The sequence below is a fragment of the Rosa rugosa genome, chromosome 4 (assembly GCF_958449725.1).
Source record: "Rosa rugosa chromosome 4, drRosRugo1.1, whole genome shotgun sequence".
NCBI lineage: Eukaryota > Viridiplantae > Streptophyta > Magnoliopsida > Rosales > Rosaceae > Rosa > Rosa rugosa.
In genome coordinates, this window is record NC_084823.1 from 55,075,678 (window position 1) to 55,090,486 (window position 14,809).

At 39.6% G+C, this 14,809-nt stretch overlaps 5 protein-coding genes across 8 annotated transcripts; 2 read left to right on the top strand and 3 right to left on the bottom strand.

The window, feature by feature from the left end:
• Positions 1-261: 261 nt before the first annotated feature.
• On the bottom strand, positions 262-3,618 carry LOC133745058 (protein NEN1). Its single transcript, XM_062173052.1, has 7 exons — positions 3,596-3,618; positions 2,912-3,345; positions 2,093-2,250; positions 1,937-1,983; positions 1,780-1,843; positions 810-1,519; positions 262-665 (listed from the first exon to the last, which is right to left on the bottom strand). Exons 1-7 carry the CDS (start codon positions 3,616-3,618, stop codon positions 431-433), a joined length of 1,671 nt encoding a protein of 556 aa, XP_062029036.1. The 3' UTR covers positions 262-430.
• Positions 3,379-5,424, bottom strand: LOC133746022 (pentatricopeptide repeat-containing protein At5g56310-like). The gene has a single exon (XM_062174180.1). It carries the CDS (start codon positions 5,422-5,424, stop codon positions 3,733-3,735), a length of 1,692 nt encoding a protein of 563 aa, XP_062030164.1. The 3' UTR covers positions 3,379-3,732.
• Positions 5,425-5,436: 12 nt separating this feature from the next.
• Positions 5,437-7,828, top strand: LOC133746020 (pentatricopeptide repeat-containing protein At5g61400). The gene has a single exon (XM_062174178.1). It carries the CDS (start codon positions 5,437-5,439, stop codon positions 7,363-7,365), a length of 1,929 nt encoding a protein of 642 aa, XP_062030162.1. The 3' UTR covers positions 7,366-7,828.
• Positions 7,829-8,063: 235 nt separating this feature from the next.
• On the top strand, positions 8,064-10,215 carry LOC133746027 (NEP1-interacting protein-like 2). Of its 4 annotated transcripts, none has more exons than XM_062174183.1 (5): positions 8,066-8,324; positions 8,699-8,877; positions 9,122-9,208; positions 9,500-9,655; positions 9,803-10,215. In XM_062174183.1, exons 1-5 carry the CDS (start codon positions 8,225-8,227, stop codon positions 9,923-9,925), a joined length of 645 nt encoding a protein of 214 aa, XP_062030167.1. In that variant the 5' UTR covers positions 8,066-8,224; the 3' UTR covers positions 9,926-10,215. The 4 variants fall into 4 exon arrangements, with proteins under 4 accessions (XP_062030169.1, XP_062030170.1, XP_062030167.1 ...); XM_062174184.1 differs by having other exon boundaries at positions 8,067-8,324; positions 9,503-9,655; XM_062174185.1 differs by lacking the exon at positions 9,122-9,208 and having other exon boundaries at positions 8,064-8,324.
• A 113-nt stretch (positions 10,216-10,328) lies between these two features.
• Positions 10,329-13,845, bottom strand: LOC133746026 (ribulose-phosphate 3-epimerase, chloroplastic). The gene is made up of 10 exons (XM_062174182.1): positions 13,586-13,845; positions 13,053-13,167; positions 12,740-12,880; positions 12,543-12,656; positions 12,145-12,223; positions 11,529-11,638; positions 11,393-11,449; positions 11,136-11,205; positions 10,930-11,012; positions 10,329-10,571 (listed from the first exon to the last, which is right to left on the bottom strand). The coding sequence occupies exons 1-9, from the start codon at positions 13,702-13,704 to the stop codon at positions 10,963-10,965; spliced, it is 855 nt and encodes a 284-aa protein (XP_062030166.1). The 5' UTR covers positions 13,705-13,845; the 3' UTR covers positions 10,329-10,571; positions 10,930-10,962.
• Between the last annotated feature and the right edge of the window lie 964 nt (positions 13,846-14,809).

A 14,809-nucleotide genomic window follows, 5' to 3' on the forward strand; every position in this document is an offset into this window, starting at 1 on the left:
TTTGCTTCACATGCTGCTACCAGACTAGTATCACATTCATGTGGCTAGCACAGTCATTGCCCCATGAAAATATTAAGCACATGATTCACACATCCAAAAACGTAAACCAGTTGCATGTTAAAAAATTGGCAAAACAAGTTCAAGGCCTTGGTGCAGCTCAACTGCAGAGCTCTGCACACTAAGACTTTCCCGAAAATAAAATTCAACTGAGCAATGTACAGTATATGATCATAGATTTTCTGTAGCTTGAAACGGACCTAGTTCTGATAAAAATAAAGATCTAGCATTGAACATCTTTTGCAGTTACAAATCACAACATCAGTATCCCCTGATTCCAAATTTTGAAAGCTATCCTGCAAGTCAATCTATCTGGTTGAACTTTACATAGCAATTGGCTCCCTAAATAAATTAGACATACATATTTCATCAATCAATTGGAATGAATAATCAGTTTCTTTGCCACCAACCTAATGCCTGCACTCTGCTGATAGTCATATGGATCCAAAGAGAAGAACACATCCATAAACATCCCTCGGGTGAACAAGGCACCAAGTTCTGAAGCATCAAATTTAGAGAAGACTAGCCTTTGCTCGGTGCCAGAGGGGTCTCTTTGATATATCTCTGTGGCGTAGATTGCAATGTCCCCGCATACTGCAGTTTGTATGCTGTAGTAACAAATAAAAAAACAAAGACTACATCAATCCTTACACATCACCGATGCTTCATTTGCTCTAAATTTCAAAACTTGTATGAGCGATGCTTTTTCTTATTAGAGTGGAGAAATACAAAATAATAAGAGTAGAACTTACTGCAATCTCACAGTAGGGTAGTTGTAGAAGCCCTGTTTGCGGATCACAACAGGCCTCCATTCAGAGCTACTTCCAGAGTCCAAAGACAACTTCTTTGCAAGGCCATCGCATGCATCAAGAACTTCACATAATTTTGGTGGTGCATCAAAGACAATATTCAGTCGTGGTCGGCCAGCATGATCAAAAAACTTCGTATTGATTCCAAACCGCAATTTCATATGACTGCAGCAAAGCTGCAAAGTGACATCTTTGTGTAATAACTTTATCCTTTGACTCCCACGATACAATGGAACAAGCGAAGCACTAATATAAGGAATGAGAACTTGATCGAGCTGTAAAAAATCCATGGTGGCATTACAGTTGTTGGTCACAGAAGCATTGAGAGAACTGTTGGGAGACTCTTGTGCAGGTGTTTCCACCATGTTGATGTCTTGCTGATCTAACTCATTCTTCACTTCATTGATAAGTGGGCCCATGTCAAAAGGATCTGGTCGATTTGTGCTGGCCTCGACAGTCTCAAGCAAATTAGAGACTTCTTGTGTGGTCTCAGTCCTAAGAGATGTTATTGGATGATTGTCCCCTGTTTGATTTGAAATATTTATGTTCATGCTTGACCCCTCAGGAGATAACTTTCCACCACTTCGACTTCTTGTTGTAGCATTTGGAGAAACCCAGCTGTTCTCTGTTAATATGTCCGGGAGGCTTGACTCCTGCAAGTTTATCAAATTAGAGTTAATGTTAGAAGTGACTTTAAAACCCCAATTGTAAGGTTATCAGGCAACTATTGTTTTGATTCAAAAATACATTCAACATCACAATAACAAGTGAAAATATTACATGTGACATTCAACTACTGTATCATTTTATTAAGAGACCTAAAATGTAAAATTCAACATAACTACGTATACAATAACGCCTTTGTATCAAAAACTGAATATTTTCTACCCTAATTCCAGAATTAGATTATTACCAAGAATAAAACTGTAGCACAATATTTGAGTACTTCAAGATTCATTCGAACATCATCCAAACTCCTGAACAATCATTAAATAAAACATTAGTGTTTAAGAAAACCAAATGCAACACAAGAGAGAGTAACGTAAACCCAAGTAGGTTTCCAAAAATACCTGTGTGTCTGTTGTCCAAGACCAAAATAAGTTGCAAGAGTGGCCATCTGCAGAAAACCATATCATCATGTATAAAACCTAGAAACTTTACAACTTTGCCCTCTCAAATATAATGATTTTGATTTTAAGAATTCAATCACATGACGTTAAATATACCTTCATGTTACCAGCTCTCCTTCCAAATCGCTGAGTCAACAAAGCCAAAGAATCAATTGTACCTTTGGGTTCTGGTGCAGGTCGACCAATATTTGCAAAAGCCTCCCGAATCCGGGGGCAATCAAACCTCAATATATTATGACCGGCCCATATACGTCCTGCACAACCATAAAACAAAATCTCATTAAAATTCAAAGAATAGAGATTCAATATCACCTTAAAATCTGCATCTCAAAATTTCCATTACAAAATCCATCAAGACAGTTTACAGCAACCATTAGAAATTTAAATTAACTTATACAGTAGCTAATGAAACATTACTTTACTTTTACTATTCTGATTCCTTTAGCCAATCTACGAACCAAACAAAAAATCAAAATACAACAAAAACTTCCTCTTCAAGAAATGAAATTTCACTCCATTTCTTCTCAACCAAACACCGAATCGGGAAAAGAATCACCTTACTTCAAACAATTCAGCTTATTTTTCTTATGTCCATAATCAATCAATCAACGATTACTGTTAACATAGTAGCTGATGAAACATTATTTTACTTTTACTATTCCAATTCCTTTCGCCAATCTACAAACCAAACAGAAATTCAACACAGAACAAAAACTTCCTCTTCAAGAAAAGAAATTTCACCCCGTTTCTTCTCAACCAAACACCGAATCGAAAAGCAAATAAAATAATTACCTTACTTGAATCAATTCAGCTCATTTCTCTTGAAAATAAAACCGAAATTTCACCGCATCTCTCAGAAACCAAACACCAAACTATCAAAGAGTCAAAGAGTAAAGAAGGAAAATGGGAACCAACCATGGAGAATGTCGAAAACTCTATCGGCGATCTTATCGAAGCCCGGGGCGGCGATGACGGCGTCTCGGGTAATGCCGTTACAGCGGACGGACAAGGAGTTGATGGAATTGAGGTCGGCGGGTCGGATTAGAGTGGAGTAGCTCTCGAGCTCAATCAGCTTCCTGGGGCAAACAAGGATGGATCCGAATTCCAATAAGGCGAAGCCCTGACCGGGTCGGGTCGGCACCGTCGTCTCCACGTCGAAGAAGGCGATCTCGAACCGGTCCTCGCCGCTCCGACTCATGATTGCTACTGAGAGAAAAGAGGGAAAATAGTGTCGAGGATTACCGCCAAGGCGGATAGAATATTTATATGAAAGGCTTGCTTTGGGCTCATGAAAAGGCCCAAACGTATTCCTTATTCCTTGCCTTGGTGTACGACCAAAGTTAACCTCACTAGGAAGAAGGAATGTGGACAGATGATCCTACCTCCCACGTATACTTTGCGCAAGTCCAACAAAATTGATCTACCTACCTAATGGGTCATTGTGTGTGGGTTCGTCCAAGGTTAAATTTCTACGGTTTATTATTGAATTAATACATCAGGTCATTTTGATGGTTTAACTTGATTTCGAGCTAGTCTACGACTGTATGGAATTAGTCTATAAGTGTATCATATAACTTTCTTATGTATGAATATGCTGACGGCCACGGAGATTCAATATCCATTAAGAAGAGAGGATATATAAAGTGTTAATGTGAAGCAGGCAAATGCAAAGCCAACTAATTAGAGAGAGGAACATTTAGAAAGAATACTAGGAAGCAGGAACTAGTTTCGTTTTCCTAGTCTTCAAGGGAAAGCATGTTTAATGTGTCTGGTTCGCGGCCTTCTTGCTGGGCTTGCCTTGTGATCTCGCCAAGCATTTCATATATCAAATATTCATGTTTATGGGTTCTATCACCTGCCACAAAACCATGAACAGCTCCATTGATTTGAACCCAACTTCGACCTGGAGGCTTCTTCACGCCCATGTGAACCATTTTCTGTCTCACATAAGCAACGTCTAGCCATCTTTTAGCAGAAGCATACACATTCGATAAGAGCACAAGATACCCTGCAGCTTGGTCAGGGTCAAGTGCAACTGTTAACTTTTGAGCTGCAAGTGATGCAAGCTCAGAATTCTTGTGAAGCATGCAACCGCCGAGGAGAGCTCCCCACACAGCGTCATTTGGCTCCATTGGCATAGTCTCCACAAGTACATGAGCTTCATTTAAAAGACCAGCACGGCTTAATAGATCGACCATGCAGCCATAGTGCTCAATCCTTGGTTCGAGTCCCCAAGTCTGCGTCATGAACTTGAAAAGTCTTCGGCCCTCATCAACTAATCCAGCATGGCTACAGCCACACAACACCCCAAGGAAAGTAATTTCATCGGGTCTTACATCGTCAAGTTCCGAGCTCAGCATCAATTGAAATATACGAAGAGCTTCCTCCCCGCGACCCTGCTTTGCGAACCCAACTATGATGCTGGTCCACGAGACAGTGCTCCGTCTAGGCATCTGCTTGAACACCTTATAGGCTTCATCAACCAAACCACAACTGGCGTACATATGTATGAGTGCATTGTACAAAGTCACCAACCGCGACTTAGCTCTAACACACAATCCCTCTTCAACGTACCAGTGAACCCACCTTCCGAATCTCAAGTCCCCAATCTCAGCACAGGCCGATAACACCGCCACTAGCGCAACCTGGTCGGGTTCCACATTCGCCTTCCTCATCCGCCCAAACAAACTCAAAGCTTCCTTACACCTCCCATTCTGAGCACACCCCGCAATCATTGTCGTCCACGACACCACATTCCTCTCCGGCATCCCATCAAAAACTCGCCGCGCCCCATCAAAATCCCGGCTCCTCACATACCCCGAAAGCAGCGTATTCCAACTGACAACACTCCTCTCACGCATTTCATCAAACACCTTGCGCGCGCACTCAACACCACCACTCAACCCTCCACCACCTGCATACAAACTAACCAAACTGGTCTGAACAAACACATTAGAACCAAACCCACCACCCAAAACTCTCCCATGCAACTGTTCCCCCTCTCTAACCATCCCTGACCTAGCGCAAGCACTAACAACATACGAATACGTATACCCATCCGGCTCGGCTTCCGTCGCCGCCAGCCTGTTATACAACTCAACCGCCTTCCCCGGAGTTTCGCTACCAGCATACCCTCTGATTATCTGGTTCCACACAGTAGTACTCGGACTCTTTACATTCCCGAAAACTCTCAGCGCATTATCAAGACACCCACAACCTACGTACAACGCTAGTAGCTTAGAAAGAAGGTAGCTTTTCTGGGTGAATCCATGGACTAGTATCTGTGTATGAATTTGGGTCAGATTTCGGACTGTGCTGCAGCTCTGTTGTAATAGATGAAAGAGGCGCTGCTCTAAAGCTCTAGTAGTAGAGGAGGTTGTGGGTTTAAGGTAGTCCTTTAAATCGCAAACTATACTTTTCAAATCCATAGCCACCCAACTATGTTGAAGCTTTCCCGTCCGAACCGGACACTCTTCGCCAGAGCATTCGGTTCATCGTCGTCTTCTTCTTCTTCTTCTTCGCCGGCCGATTTCACCAGCACTATACTGAATTGCAGAAGCCCTACAGAAGCGTTTGAGCTCTTCAATTCGGCGTCGAAACAAGTCGGCGCAAGGAAGGATCTTCAGCTTCATTCAGCGATTACTCATGTGTTGGTCAGAGCCAAACTATATATTAAAGCCAGGTGCTTGATAAAAGACTTGATACTAGATCTTCAGAAGTCCTGCAAATCCCGCCGTGCCTGTGAATTGGTTTACAATGCACTTAGCCGTTTGGAGAGGTCTAGATTCTCTGCTCGGAATGTTTTTGGAGTTTTGATCATTGCGTTATCTGAGATGGGTCTTGTTGAAGAAGCTTTGCGGGTGTATGGCAGCATTGGGGTGCTGCCAGCAACACAGGCTTGTAATGCGCTCTTGGATGGGTTGGTGAAGACGGGTCGGATTGATTCGATGTGGGAGCTTTATAATGATATGGGCTCTCGTGGATTAAGACCTAGTTGGGTTACATATGGGGTGTTAATCGAGGGTTGTTGTAAGAAAGGCGATCTCGTGAATGCACGTAAGGTGTTCGATGAAATGCCTGAGAGAGGGATTGAAAGGACAGTTGTGGTGTATACATCTCTTATTCGTGGGCTGTGCAATGAGGGGAGGATGGTGGAAGCTGACAGCATTTTTCGGACGATGAGGAAAGATGGTGTGATACCAAATCTGTGGACTTACAATTGTCTGATGGATGGGTATTGCAAAGTGGCTGATGTCAAACAAGCCCTTGTGTTGTACTCGAACTTGCTAGGCGATGGCATGCGGCCGAATGTTGTCACGTTTGGTATTTTGATTGATGCATTTTGCAAAGTTGGCGAACTGATGGCTGCGAGGAGCGTTTTAGTGTGCATGGTTAAGTTTGGTGCTGCGCCTAATACGTTTGTGTACAATGGTTTGATTGACGGGCATTGTAAGGTAGAAGATGTTTCGGAAGCAATGGATTTGAAATTGGAGATGCAGAAGTATGGTGTTCTTCCGGATGTGTTCACTTACAGCATACTAATTAAAGGTCTATGTTCTGTTTATAGAGTGGAAGAAGCGTATCAGTTGTTGCAAAACATGAAGAAGGAGGGAGTTGCTGCAAATGCTGTTACGTACAATTCATTAATCGATGGGTATTGTAAAGATCGCAATATGGAGAAGGCTTTGGAGGTGTGTTCTGAAATGACCAAAATTGGTATAGAACCAAATGTCACCACCTTCTCTACTTTGATCGATGCTTATTGCAAGATGGGGAACATGGAAGCTGCTATGGGTTTGTACTCGGAAATGGTAGTTAAAGGCCTTCTGCCTGATATAGTAGCTTACACAGATTTGATTGATGGCCATTTTAAAACCGGGAACGTGAAAGAGGCTCATCGCCTGCATAAAGAGATGTTGGAAGCACGCCTCACGCCCAATGTTTTCACTCTTAGTTGCTTGGTAGACGGCCTTGGTAAAAATGGAAAGAGTTCTGATGCAATCAACCTCTTTTCGGAGAAAACCAAAGTCAGTTCCAATACAGATGAAACCAAGGAAATGGATGGCGACTTCTGTTCCCCAAATCATGTGACTTATACAGCTTTAATTCAGGGTCTGTCTGTAGACAGCCGGATTGTCGAGGCAACCAAGTTCTTTTTGGATATGAGAGTCAGTGGTTTGAGACCAGATGCATTCACTTACATTGTCATGTTAAAGGGCCACTTCCAAGTGAAGCATACGCTTGGCGTGATGATGCTGCATGCAGATATGATGAAGACGGGTATCATTCCCAGTATAGATATACGTCCGGTGTTATGTAGGGCTTACCAAGAAATTGGTGACCTAAAATCAGCAGCTAAGTTATTCTGAGATCAAATAGCATTCATTCAGGCCTTTGCTATTCAAATTGCGTGACAAGAGCTTTCTTGGTCATAGAGTTTGAGCCTGCAGCCCTACACAGTTTGAGAAGGAATGAAGACAGTATGTCAGGTTGGGACCCTATTCTGAGTTCAGTATCCTGTGTCATTGTGTTATTGATAGGGAAGGATTGGCATTGTTGAATAGTCCAATGCCATTACTGTGAGCAGCAAAATGCAGCTTTTAAGCGATGCCAAAGTTCAAAAGTCTTTTTTTTTGCCAAAGTTCAAAAGTCTTTGTTAACCAAAAAAAAAGTTCGAAAGTCTTTGGTTATATGTCAATTTATTTAATTTCAAGATTACGATACTAAAACTTAATGATTAAAAGTACATCCAATGATGTTCTTTTTTTTTGCATCATTGAACTTTTTTTTTGCGTACCATTAATATTTGAATAGATATTTCAAAATCGGAATACTCGTAGATTTTTAAAATCCAAAAAATCTAATGTGAATACACCTCCTGCCTTAGGAAAAAAGGAAAATATGTGAGCTTTGTTTGGTTTCTGGTCCAATCAAAGTTCTCACCTTTTTTGCATTTGTCAACTTTGTCTGGTCATGTGCAGTTGTTGTTTCCTTTTCCAGTTTTCCTTATCAACCCAACTTTCCCCTTGCTTATATTTCACGGCAGCCAATATTAGCAGACATTCTGTAATATCTGAGCCCTCAGTTTTATTCCCCAACACCAAAACATCATGTTAATATCCAAATGAATTGAATTTCTAGGTAGCTAGGGGTTCCAAATATGTTAATCTCCCTTTACCTTTGATATTCCTTCCGTACAACTTCCAGTGATCCGACGCCGTTTTGGTCATGGAGAGCGGAGAGATTCAGAGGGTTGGAGTCCTTCAACGCCTTCCACTGCTTGTGATCAACTTCGTTGCTGGGACTCTGGTTCTGCTTTTTGCCCTTGGTATATATCTATATATTTCAAGCCTTTTGTTCTTGATCAATTTTGATTCTTAAAGTTTTGAACTTTGAGTTATTAGGGTATTCATTGTTTGTGGAATTCCATATTTGCTTCTGGGTTTTGGTTATTCAACTCTGCCTGTATGTGGATATTAATAAAGTTGTTAGCTTTTTAGCTTCTGTATATTTAGGTGTCTTCTCAGTTGTACTATTTAATCTTTGAAAATTGGAAAGTTTAAGGTCTTGATGAGCCCCAAGTGCAGAAGTTGATGATGTTAATGAAGAAGCTGCTGATATTCAAGCAGAATAAACATTGAATCATAGGTCAGTAACTGGGTGTGGACTGATATGTATCTTTGTATTGTTGTCCTATTGCAGCGGGATTTTTCGCAGGAGGCATTTTTGGTGCTTTAGCCGGTAAGGCTTCTGACAGTGGTATTGTTCGTGGAGCTGGATTGGGTGCTGTTGCTGGGGCTGTTCTCTCTGTGGAGATTTTGGAAGCTTCACGTGAGTTATTGCGTCTTGGTCGGCCTGGCTCACGAAGATCTTCATTGATGGTTAGCTATTAATCTCTAGGGTATCTGTTTCTCTTTCTTTCTATCAGCTGTTTATTTTTTTATGATTTCCGACCTGCCAAGGTGCATAGGTGCTCGTCTTCTTGAGGATTGACTGTCATGATTTGAACATATCACGTTTCGGCTAAGACCATTTATAATTGTGAATCTATGGTGAAGCTTATACATGCATAGCATCACATCATTTTAGTTCTCTTTCAGTTTGTGAATGGTAGTCTTAATTCAGGCAGAAATTACAGAGGAGCTTATTTGTTGGAGGTTTGAGGAGGAAAACTTACCACCGCCAGAAGTGCTAAGTGCTGGCCATTGGCAGGTTTTCACTAGTTCCCCCATATATTTCTCTTTCAAGAAGCTATTACCTTTTGTAGCATGCATCTGAAACATTTGGTGCATATAGACATGCCCTGTTTTGCTGTTGGTAGTACGTGGATGTGCTTCCCTTTCTATCAAAGCATTGGTTTTAATTTCTAGCTGGTATCTTGCCACTTATTTCCTTAATCTTTCCTTCCTAGATTTTGACATAAACCCAAAATCTGTTGAAAAAAGCACTGCCCTAATGTTCTTCTCTCAATCACTTATTATCTGAAATTTAAGCTGGAATCAGCAGGTTAACTTCGCTAATCTTAACCTTGATGAGATTCGTGATGGAGTAGTTGAAACCAGAGGGTTGTCAAGGGATTTGTTCAAGAAATTGCCATATCATGAGATTCTGGGGGATACCAAGGCAGCTCGGGTTTCCTGTTGTACAATATGTTTGCAGGTTATTACTCTTTCAGAGAAGTCTTGAACTTTTACTGTGGGAATGGCTTGATGAATACAGATATCTTAAATATTCCCATTTCTGTATCAAAGAACTAATTGAAGATGGCATGGTCTTAATCTTGACTTAACAATGTGGTATATGCAGGATCTTGAAGTGGGAGAAACTGTAAGGACCCTGCCTCTCTGTCAGCATACATTTCACTTGGCTTGTGTGGACAAGTGGCTTGTTAGACATGGTTCATGCCCCTTATGCAGACAAGATGTGTGATAGAATTACAAGCTGGTTTTGTGTACAAAGGTGTTTCAATAGTCAATTGGGGAGGTCGTTTGGTGTTATAGGTTGGTTATTTGTAGCTTAGCCTTTGCATAAGGGAGGTGTTTCTTGAATTTGTGTGAAGCTGTAGATATGTCTTCACAGTTTCTGATCATGGATTGACAACATGCCCCTTTTGGGGTTGCAAATAAATGGTGTTGCATAAAAGCAGAGGTTGTGGATACGCCTTTACTAGTGGAACAGCTTGTTTCGTCATAATAGGAATGATTGCTTGGTTCATTTTATTTTTTGAGGCCAAAAGAGGAAAATATCAATGAACTTTGCATTAAGCAAAGGTAGTGTAATTCTGAAAAACAAAGCATACTCCACAAAATAGCCAAGGGCAAGGGAAGCAGAAGAAAGAGAAGAAATGCTTCATTAAGATGGAAGGGATCAATTACAGAGCCAACGGCTTGAAGTTTGAATTATGAAACCCCTGTAAAGGATATGGTACAGAACCTGTGTATCAGTAGGAGCACCACAAATTTGATTGCTTATTTGTTTATCTCTATTCTCTTATAAAAAATATATTGCAAGAAGTGAGAGCACATCCGAGGAGAAGATGAAGTGACGAGTACAATTTCTAACTTGTACTAAATGTCTGCAAAATATGAAGACAGTGTTACAGAGGTTAATCACAACAGAAAAAGGACCAAAACCAAAACTTCGCATCACTTATAAACTTAATTTGTCATTGTTCAAATCCATAGTTGTGTAAAATGATTGATCCACTGTTCAAACTGTGCCTAGTATATTGGTAAAAAGAATTTAAGAAAATGCTAATGGGTCCTTATCATCACTGTCGAGGCTTTCTGAGAATGGTGATTCTTTTTTTTTTTCCCTCTTTAATAATGCGACCACAGTAGTGAAGTTGATAGTGAAGTTGATACTTGGAGAATTAATTCAAAAACCCCAATGGAGGAAAGGTGACATATATGGAAATGAAGATAAGAAATCACCTGCTGAAAACAATGGGTCATTCAGATATCAATTCACACTGCAACTGCTTCGGGCCGTTTGCTGGTTTTGATTCCTTTTATGGCTGTAAATGGACATTTAAAATCGATATAAAGATTGAATTGCATTAGCTCATCTGGACTTTTCTTTTCCCAATAATCTTCTCTTTAGCAACGATATAAAGGTTCTGAGATTTTTTGGTACATACCTGCAGCATAATCTTTAGCTCCAAAGACGGCAGAACCAGCAACAAGAGCATTAGCTCCAGCCTCAATAACCTGCCACCATAGAAAACATTTGCAAACTAGATTAGTTGAATCAACATAATTTGAATCCAGAAGTTTGAAGAGAAGGTAAATTAGAGTTTCTAATAGCTTCTAAGAGCTCAAAAATAAGACTTGTATTATACATAGAACAGTTCCATTTGAGTTATTTAATACATAGAACAGCTCTTGGTCCACAAACCTTGTATGCATTTGCTGGAGTAACTCCACCATCCACTTCAATCCATGGGTTCACCCCCTGTGGTAACAACAAACAAAAACCTTCAGTTCATATTTTAAGTGAGAGAGAGAGAGAGAGAGAGAGAGAGAGATTATACTTTCTCCACACACAGTCTTCTCAAGTCTGAAATTTTCTTCACTTGGCTCTCTATGAAGCTCTGGCCACCAAAGCCAGGGTTTACGGACATAATCAAAACCAAATCAACAGCTGAAACATGCAAGAAGATAGTCAATACCATTTTTCACCAGATGATATACTACATAACTTCTGCTATCATATTATGCAATGTTAGAATGATTTAGTATGAAATAAATCTGATATATTCTCTCTGCACTCCCCCTTTCCACACATGAATTCTATAGAAATCATTGTCTTTCAGTATTACTAAGAATCTAATTCCTAAATATCTGTGTGTAAGAAGCCTTTGCACAGCACACACCTCCGATTAAGTTCAGTCCTTGATCATCTTTTTCATTGATATTGTCCAGATTTTGTTCACCTTTTCATTTGAATTACCTCAACTATTTGTAGCCTAGCCTGTCAGAAAGCCTAGACATGAAACCCAACCTAATCCCAGATAAGCAAAATACACAATAAGGGAATGAGCCTTGACAATCAGTATCCATTTCAACGATTCAAAAGGCAACAAATAAATGAATAATCATAATTCGTGAGAACAGGAGAGGATATAGTATTTTTAAAAGAAAACTCACCATCGAGGACATACTCTATTGCACTTAGTGGGGTACCAGGGTTTAGGACAACTCCAGCTTTAGCTCCCAGACTCTTTATCTGAATTGTACCAAAAGTAAATGATTTTTTAAGAAAATGACTAGTAGAACAAATCCTGTTCATTTCTGGTAATGCTCCATGGTAGCATGTTATCATCATAAATGTTTAGCAAGTTAAGTGGTGTCTACAGGGTTTAAGATCTCTGTCATTAAAAACGCAAAGACAAAAAAATGGACATAAGCATACATCTCTAGCTCTGGATTCACCAGCTGTGTCTATCACTCTTCTTCTCTTCTCTCTAAACGTCATTTTGAAGGAATAGAAACCAATAATATAAGTGCTTTAACATTCAATCACAAGGATAAGGAGAAAATCTTACTTGATTAACAGCACGGTGCAAATGGATGGTGGAAGATTGTTCACAATGAACACTGACTATGTCGGCTCCAGCTTTGATAAAATCTGGCACTCTCTGATCAGGTTCCACAATCATCTGCAAGAGTTCAAGTTCACATTAGAGTTTGATTCTCATTCGACACTGATCAATCCATATCAAAACATATAGAAGAAAATTACCAGATGCACATCCAAAGGAAGATCTGTCACAGGGCGCAAGGCATCAACCACTAGTGGTCCAATGGTAATGTTTGGAACAAAACGACCATCCATCACATCAACATGAATCCAGTCACAGCCTGCCAACTCAACAGCTTTTACCTAGACAAAGTGAGAATCAAACTCTAAATCCAAATTTATATGAAAATGCCACAGATATACAAAACTACAAAGAGTCTCAAACTAATACTGTTTACATTTGAAAAATGTACTGCAACCCTTATACTTCAATATCTGAAGAAAAAACTGACTGAGATAAAGAACAGAAAAGAACCTGGTCTCCCAACTTGGCAAAGTTAGCAGAAAGAATCGATGGGGAAACAATGATATCGCTTTTCGAAAACTTGTCAACCCGAGATGTAGCCTTCACCAGAGTCTTACCTTTCCTCCTGAAATCAAACAAAAATAAGCAGCAGAAGCACTCTCAGAGCAGCAAACTATCATTATTAGGACATTTCCAATCCAGTTTAGCCACCTCATAATTAGAAAAAGCAAAGCACAACTTTCACAATACCAGCTTATCAAAACTGAATGAGCAGAATATCAAACAACTCAGCACTCACATTCCACAGAAAGAAAAGAAATCATATGTATATATTCACTTGCAATCTACCCATCTCAGAAACTAAACAAGTTACCTCCATCCATAACCAAAATCCTAACCAGAACAAAATTCACAATACGAAGTAATGATTTTCTGAACTGGGTTCCATCCAAACACACAAAGTTGCAATCTTTATGATTCAAATCCAAAAAAACAATCAAACCCAGTTGGAATTCAATCAAGAAAGTTAGAAAAGGCTATACCTTGTGAAGGTAAGCGAATTGGGTTGTGAAAGACATGGCTTTTGAAGCTTGAGACCTCCTCCACCAAGTCCAGTGATCTGGGACTTGAGAGTTGATGAACACAATGAAGCAGCTGACATCTTCTTCTTCTGAATCTGTCTCTGGGCCTCAACCGTTGGTTAGGTACAAGTCACTGAGAGAGAGAGAGAGAGAGAAGAAAGGCTTGCTCTTTGTTTTTCTACTTCTTCTTCTAACTTTCGTTCCCACCAATCTTTCAGCAGAGGATTGAAATTGAAAAAAAAAAAAAAAAAAAAAAAAAAAATCTCGGAGAAATTTAGGAAATAGCCCTGTGGACGACACGTGGCGCCTTGGTTTTTTGGTTTTGGGATTTTCTTATCTGCAATGGTTGGCGCTCTAAAAATGGCCAAATTCGGAGTGTGGTTGACGTTTGCAAAACAGACTTGTTGTTTTCAAGGATGAAATCAAAGACGTACATCTTCCTTTTGTGAAAGAGTAAAATATATTGCGAACAATTTTGCTTTACTTCGTCTACATTCAGCACTCTGATTTCTTTATGAACCGAACTCCGAGATTCAATAAATTGAGACTTTATGTGAAAGTGTGAGCCCATAATATGTATTATCGGATTGCTCAATAACCTCTATTCCTGCCTTTGGTATATGCACTTCTTCTTCTTTCTAGATTTTTTTTTTTTTTATATATTTTGAGGGATCATGCACCTCTGAGAAATTTTAAATACACACCCCAAACTACTTAAGAGCAACTCCAACAGCTTCCCCATATTTTAGTTTTTCTCTATTTTAGGGAAAAATGAGCATCTTTTGCTCCAACAGATTCCCTATAACTTTCTCCATTTTAGGGAAAGAAAACAAAATTCCCTAAATTTACAGCAATCTCTAAAATTTTAAGGAAGAATTTGGAGATTTTAGAGATTGCTGTAAACTAGGGAATCTGTTGGAGTTGAAGAAGAAAAATTGCTTAAAGCTTTGACTTTTGCTTCCCTATAATACAAAAATTATAGAGAAGCTGTTGGAGTTGCTCTAATACACATCCCTATTATTTTATATTTCAAATCAAATTTTATAGGTAGATTAAATGACCAAAATAGACATCTATGTATTAATAATAATCATATATTCCTTATATTATTCTATAATTATAAACACAATGAACTTCTGTAAATGGCATCCTCATTTAAAACAAGAATAAAGTTAGAAACCATGG

Bases quoted from the DNA above. Each gene is read 5' to 3' on its own strand.
- LOC133745058 (XM_062173052.1), bottom strand. From the start codon at position 3,618: ATGGATATTGAATCTCCGTGGCC. The intron at 3,346-3,595 runs GTCAGCATATTC...CCTTCTTCCTAG, and splicing joins GATATTGAATCTCCGTGGCC to TGAGGTTAACTTTGGTCGTA. The intron at 2,251-2,911 runs GTTGGTTCCCAT...ATGGTTGTGCAG, and splicing joins AGTTTTCGACATTCTCCATG to GACGTATATGGGCCGGTCAT.
- LOC133746022 (XM_062174180.1), bottom strand. From the start codon at position 5,424: ATGGATTTGAAAAGTATAGTTTGCGATTTAAAGGACTACCTTAAACCC.
- LOC133746020 (XM_062174178.1), top strand. From the start codon at position 5,437: ATGTTGAAGCTTTCCCGTCCGAACCGGACACTCTTCGCCAGAGCATTC.
- LOC133746027 (XM_062174183.1), top strand. From the start codon at position 8,225: ATGGAGAGCGGAGAGATTCAGAGGGTTGGAGTCCTTCAACGCCTTCCA. The intron at 9,209-9,499 runs GTTTTCACTAGT...AGCTGGAATCAG, and splicing joins TAAGTGCTGGCCATTGGCAG to CAGGTTAACTTCGCTAATCT. The intron at 9,656-9,802 runs GTTATTACTCTT...TGGTATATGCAG, and splicing joins GTTGTACAATATGTTTGCAG to GATCTTGAAGTGGGAGAAAC.
- LOC133746026 (XM_062174182.1), bottom strand. From the start codon at position 13,704: ATGTCAGCTGCTTCATTGTGTTCATCAACTCTCAAGTCCCAGATCACT. The intron at 13,168-13,585 runs GTATAGCCTTTT...GTTTGATTTCAG, and splicing joins AATTCGCTTACCTTCACAAG to GAGGAAAGGTAAGACTCTGG. The intron at 11,013-11,135 runs GTATGTACCAAA...GTCCATTTACAG, and splicing joins AGCTAAAGATTATGCTGCAG to CCATAAAAGGAATCAAAACC.